The sequence below is a fragment of the Calonectris borealis genome, chromosome 1, assembly GCF_964195595.1.
Source record: "Calonectris borealis chromosome 1, bCalBor7.hap1.2, whole genome shotgun sequence".
In the NCBI taxonomy this organism is placed as follows: Eukaryota; Metazoa; Chordata; class Aves; order Procellariiformes; family Procellariidae; genus Calonectris; species Calonectris borealis.
In genome coordinates, this window is record NC_134312.1 from 26,026,805 (window position 1) to 26,033,553 (window position 6,749).

Consider the following 6,749-nt stretch of genomic DNA (forward strand, 5'->3'; position numbering starts at 1 on the left):
CTATGGGGAATACTGAGAAGCACGGCACGTTTGAAGAGGAATTGAAATTGTCAGCGAAAGAACAGAATCTGTTCACCCTTAAATTCCTAATTAGAGAACTCATAGTGGGCAGTGCCCACTTAAATGATGAGCACAGAAAATGAAGGAAATCGCCCTCCTTAAGAAATGGGCAAGTGCCTACATTCATAAATTAATATCCTGATTTATAATTCAGATTATAATTAGAATAGTTTCAAATCACCACTGTAATTTTATATGTCTGATTTAGTTTCTCTCCAGGAATTCAGATAGAAGAGTATATTTAGAGGTGAAGTAATGCCAAATACAACTTAGAAAACTTTCCTTACACACTGTATTGAATAAACGGTGCAAAGTACAGCTTTAACTATTTGAGATATGTCCCACAGACTAGTGTGCTGAATAAATATTAGGTTACACTGACATTAACTTTTAAAATGTCATTCACTTCTGCACAACTTTTCATACCTGCCAGTATTTGAACCTAAAATAAATCCATACTGTATACTTGGTATATATCAATCTCTATGGTACAAAAATGCATAACATATAGATGGTTATAATACAGATGGTTAAAATAGGTGGTTTAACAGTCCTAAAATTCTTATTTTTGTTTTAGCTCTTATGTTTTTAGATATGGCAGGACTAAATTTCTCCATAGGAACTATGTATCATCATCCATAGAAACATGTCATCTTAGATGTAAAATATGCTAAAGCATTAAAAACAATATACAGTAATATTACTGTGATGTAACTGAGTTTGAAGTATGCCAAGTATCTGACCTACAAAAATATTATCAAAATAAGAGGTTAGTGCAAAAAAGAAGGATCTGATCCCACAGTCCTTTAGCAGTCTAAGGGCTTATTGAATCTAAATGTGCGGACATGAGAATGAACAGAAAGCGTGATTGGATTTAGCAAGCTGAGCCAATGCTGCCCTTCAGAGTCTCATTATTATTATTAATTGGGCCCATCCAGTAAAGATCGTGGAGAATTTGCTTTTCCTGTTGGTCATGAGATGTATGCTGTCTGCTAGCTTGGAAATACAGCCCTGATGTCAGTTGTGTAAGAAAAATTAGAATATTTAGGGAAACGTTACTACTTTTGTGTGAATAAAGTCATGGTACTGGGATGCCAGAAACAAACTAAAAATGAGAGAGAGATACCTTTTCTAGATAGTGAAAAACTGAAGTGAGACACAACTAATTAAACAATTCATAGTTTAATTAGCTGCATTTTGAAAGGCAAACTCCTGGTTGAGGTCAGACAGTGATAGTAATAAGGTGTAGATGAGCTAATTTTGCAGAGACTTTTTACATTATTTGGGGAAATTACCCGTACAGTTTGCTAGTGAGAGCAGGGAATATTTTTTAAGTCTTGCCTAAATATTTACACCTCTCTGATTCAAATTTAGCCACAATTATAATGTAATTTGTTAAAACATGTTCCTTTTTCTATTAACATTTTCTTGCCTACACAGATTCATAAATAGTCTACTTATTGAAAAGACTCCAGATATTTTTTCCACAAGCGCAGTGAGACAAAAGCTACAAAAAGGGCACACCCCAGTGACTTTCAGGAGGTTATATAGAACACATCAGTAAGCTGGGGCAGAATTTCAAAGCATATCTTCAGCCTGAGATATATGTAGGCTGAAGATTAGAGATTCATATATTTCTCATTTAAAATAAAAATGTAGAAAAGCAAGTGAATTGTCCACTTTTTTTTCCTTTAATTTTAGTAACAGAAAGAACTTCATAGGAAATCTCTATTCTAAGTACACAGTAGTGTCCACAAATAATCACACAGGACTTCTCATGTGCCCTTACTTGTGACTGAATAGCATCTCACTTCACAAGTAGTTCCATTGAACTTCACTGAATGGCACTCACTGAGAATACTCCGATAATACCCTGCACCATAAATAATTACATCAGTACTTGGCTTCAGAAACACTGTGGAGGAAGGTGCTATTCATATCTCAGCAGGGATATTAGAATCAAGCCCCTCAGCATTTCTTCAATAACACAGAGAACGAACTGTCACTGTCTTGTCATTCCCAAAAGAACTTTTTGCCTCCATCTGCTCTAATAGGTTTTTCTTCAGTGAGGTTGATTTGACCGCCTTGTCTTTTCTGAACACATATGAGACTGAGATTTTCCTGCTGAATCTCCCAGAGGCAACAGCAAAACTCCCAAACAGATTCATTAGCAAGGACCTCCTGTAGAGCTCTGTATGTGACCAACTGAGACCTCAACAACATATTTTGAAGCTACAAGCAAACGAGGCCGGGATCTACATGTTGCCTAGCCTCTAACTAGTAAGCATAGTCTCCAGAACGCAAAGGCAGATTGCCACGCTCTTCAGCAACACCCCATTCACAGAGTCCTGGGTCTCGTTTCTTCCATACCAGAAACACCTAACGGTAAGAGCCAGCCTGTCCGACCCAGTCCTCCTCTCTCACCAAGCCCTAGGAACCATACACTGGTAGTATGCCATCATTTATTTTATTTTTTTATGAAAAAAACAAAAGGAAATAATGTCAAAATCCTAACAAAATATTTACTCCTATGAACTAATACTACCAGATGAGAGCATATTTAGTTATGGAGAGATATTCAAAGAGGAACATATTCAAATGAAATCTGATTAAATCAGTCTAATAACCTGTACAGTGTGTTCATTTTGGGGAACAACCATGTCATAGAACACACTGAGCAGTCTAGCTCATGAGTCTTCAGAATGAACCACCATTGAGATCAAATCATCCATCACATCTAGAAAGGGTGTCCCCTTCAGGTCAGGTTTGAAAACAATAGTGTGTCAGTCTAGAGAAAAAAAAAAAGTAGTCGTACTTACATTATACCTCATGTGTGAGTAAAAAACCTTGTTTTCCCACCCTGACAGATTTTCTACATTCATGAATATAACACACACATGCAGAACATGTATTTGAATATTACATTATACAAACCCACCTTATTTCTAAAAAGACAAGAGATGAAATTATTAAAAAAACATAGGTTTCATTAGGAAACTTATGTTTATGTCTTGCATTGCTTGCAATGTGGTAGGATCATCTGAACATGGAAGTTAGTCTCCAAAATTGAATTGTGTTGTATTACATTATGATCATATCACACTATACTTGATCTGTACTCACACATTTTCATATACCTCCACACACATATACAAGCACCTGCTAATTTTGTCCTTCAAATAGTCTTGGGAGTACATCTGATTTTAGGAAACAGGTTGGCAACGTAAGAAAGATGTTATGAAAACTTATCAAAAGTTTTATGACAGGCCATTCTTTGCCAAACCAATATAAGGGAATTATATTAGAATAAGTACCCTGTTTTCAGAAACAGGTGAGTTTAAAAGTGACATTAAAATGCTATTAATGGCCTTATAAAGATCAAACATTTTAATTAAAGGTCAGTTACATTCATCACTTTTATAATTGAATTATTCCACTATACTTTCAGAAAGGAGGTAAAAACATTTTTCACATGACAAAATTTTTAAAAGTAGTTTCCTCTAACTAGCAGGACTTGGTATGAAATTGCTTTACTCCGAGTAACCTAACACGGATCTTTGTTTATAGAGCTTCATGGTTTCAGAAGCAGCACCACCTATTGGGTGAAAAATGTAGGTTAGTGCCTACTTTATCACGAAAGACCTATTGTAAAACTGGTTTTGTACATAATGGGCTGAAGCTCCTAAGTTCCTCATACTTAAATACAAGCAAACAACTAATATTTTCTAGTGATCTATTTGATAGAAGCATATAAATTCAAAACGGTCATTCAATACAATACAAAACCCACCACTTAAGCTCCTAATATTTATTTGACAGGATGTTTAAGACAGCACTTCTAACAGCATCGACTGACTCACGCTGTTATAATAATACCAAGTAACAGCGCGTTGCATGATTTTTCGGATGCGCTCCAGTTGCACAGATCTGAATGAGTTGAAAATTAATTTGGTTATGTAAGTAGCCCTACTAAAAATCTATATATGAATCCATATTCTGTATGCAGTGTCCCACGTGCATGAACGACTTGTATTTTGCTTTTCGAGGCAGCAGTTATACCCTGGTTTAGGGCAACCACTGGCATTGCCCGTTCTTGGAGAACGAGTCTTTTTTTGGACTGAAATTTTGCACGCGTCCCTGTTTCTCTACGAAACTATTCAGGCGAGAGGCTAAAGTAAAATTTCGTATCCCACGTCCACAGAGAAGCTCGATGTCAATACTGCTTGGCAGGGATTTTCTCCTTCCCTCCTGTCACAGGCGCACACCCTCTCCCCCGCGGGCGCGGGCTGCCCGGCAGGGCCAGACCCCTGCGGAGGGCTCAGCGCGGAGCGGCTCCGCGGGGCGCGGAGCCCCACGCGAGTCGCCGCTGTAGGAGCAGAGGCAGGTGGGCTGGCGACCCCCCCCCGGAGCAACCCGCCCGTGCCGGGGGTGGCGTGGGGGTACGGCGCATCCGCGGAGCCCGGCAGCAGGAGGCTGAGGTAACAAGGGGTACGAGAAACGTTCCCACCCGTGGTGTTGACAGCGTGTTTCCACGGTGTGGAACAGCCGGTGATTGCACCTGCAGCTCTAAGCAGGCGGGATCAGAGGGAGAAAGACCCACCGGAGCCCGGGGAGAAAAGTTGGTCTGAAACCCAGAGATGAATTCATGCAAATGTCACTCACCCACTCTGAGGATACAGACGAGCTGGATGCAGGCAACCAAGCGCCCTAGAATGAGCATGTCCAAATCGTCCTTCGCTTCCTGCCGTCTGCCTGCCTGCCCGTCCGACCGCCTCTCAGCCTCCTGCCTGCCTGCCTGCCTGCCTTCGCGGGCAGCTGCACCTCTCCCCAGTGGGGAGCCGGCTCCGCGCCGCGGCCGCGCCCGGCGGCCGCCCCCACGCCGCGGGCGGGCGGGATCAGCGGCGCTGGGTGCTGGCGGGGCTGCGGCTCGGCTCACCACATCGCGGGGCTCGGGGGGGCCGCCCTCCGCGCCGCGCCGCGCACTCCGCCGAGCGGCCGCGCTGCTGAGGACGCGGATGCCTGCGGGGGAGCGCGCGAGTGTGTGCGTGTCTGCCCGGGTGGGTGGGTGCGTGTGCGCGCGTGTGCGTGTGCTTGATGTGTATGTCTCTGTGTGTGCGCGGGGGCGGAGACCGCGCGCTGCTGGGCGGGCGCGCACGTGTGCGCGCGTGTGAGTGTGTCTGCGTGCGTGTGTGTGTGAGTGTATGCCTGTGCGTGGGGGGGGGGTGCACCAGCAAGTGCGGTGGCGCGCACCCGCCCGCGGGTGGGAGGGGGCAGACACCCCCCCCCCCCAACCGGCAGGAGGGAGGAAGCTGGGGGCCGGGGGCCGGGGGAGGTTCGCGTGTCCCCGAGGCCGAGGACCCCGCCGCAGCGCCGGTGTGAGGGGAGAGCAGCTCCGCGCGGGGCAGCCCCCGGGATACCGCCACCCCCCCCCACCGGCGTGCGAGGGAAAAGTTTATTTCGACGTGGAGGCGGGGCGGGGGGTGTGGGGTTTCTGGCGGGGCGGAGGGCAGCGGGGTGAGGGGCCGGTCGCGGAGCCTTGGGAGCGCATGCTGCGGGGACGCGGAGCCTGACAGCCCTTCGGGGGTGCCGCAGGGCGCGGAGGCGCAGGAGCCCCTTTAAAAAGGAATCTTCTCGGGGCCGGCTCCCAGCCATGGTTTCAGGGCCCGATTTTGCAAGGGTACTGCTGAGGGGAACCGTGAGCATAGTCGCGGGGAGTTCGGAGGGGCTGGTACGCGCTGCCGGCCTGGATGTAGGTGGTGTTCGCAGGCTGCTCCCCGAGCCGGGAAGCAGAGGGGGTACGTGTGCCCTGGGAACTGGAGGGGAGAGCGGGGGAAGGGGGCTGGAGCAGCAGAATATCATTGTCCGCCTTAGAAGTGGGTCAGGGCGCAGGCACTGGCACCGTTTCTTCGGGGAGACAAAACAAGACCAAAAAAAAAAAAAAGAAAAACCCAAACGGCCTAAACAAGAAGTGAAAAATTAAGGGAAGCAAACACCAGGTCCCGCGTGGTGGGGAAGTGCGGGGCGGGGGCGGCAGTGCCGGCGGGGTGGGCACCGGGCCGGCCCGGGGGATCCGCGCAGCGGAGCGGCACGCGTGGGCCCAGCGGGAAGCACCGGCCGAGACACCCCACCCTGCGCAGCACCCCGATCCGGAAGGAGCAGGCACCCTGCCTCCCGGGCTGGGCCTGACCCCCCCACGCCTTCCCGCGCTGAGCTGGGCCCCTTGGGTTGTGTGAAATGGTAGGTGAGGGGCTAGAAACACCTCTGGCAAACACTCTGGGCTTTGGGAGTGTAAGATGACACAGGCGATCCTCCACTTCATCCCAGGTCCGCCCAGGTGCAGCCCAGGAGCCGTGTGAATGGTTTCTGTGTTCGCAATCCTGTTCCCATCTGAGTGAAACCGTCTACTCAGCAGGGATGTGATGTGACTTTTAATGGTGGGCAACTCAAGTGTAAAAACACTTGGTGCTTTATAGGTACCCTGCTCTACTGGGCCTGTTAGACCTCGGGCACCGAAGCCACTTCTGCCAGCTTGTCCTTGAAGGAAACAAAGCAAAAACTCCTGTGTCAGTTTTTCATTTCGATGTCTGCCTGCTCTACCTGGCTGTTTGGGATGTTACAAGCTATCTCGACGTGAAGCAAATTGGAAATTTCTTGAGTGAACAAAAGTTACACGAGAAATTGCTGAGATG

General features: G+C 47.1%; 1 protein-coding gene across 3 annotated transcripts in view; it reads right to left on the reverse strand.

Annotated features, from left to right (window-relative positions):
- Positions 1 to 4,945, reverse strand: part of PTPRZ1 (protein tyrosine phosphatase receptor type Z1) — a 140,664-nt gene extending 135,719 nt beyond the window's left edge. For all 3 annotated transcript variants that reach the window (XM_075146895.1, XM_075146886.1, XM_075146875.1), the window contains exon 1: positions 4,723 to 4,945. In XM_075146895.1, coding sequence (XP_075002996.1) covers positions 4,723 to 4,780 — 58 coding nt within the window. In that variant the 5' untranslated portion in view covers positions 4,781 to 4,945. The remainder of the gene's footprint in view (positions 1 to 4,722) is intronic.
- Between the last annotated feature and the right edge of the window lie 1,804 nt (positions 4,946 to 6,749).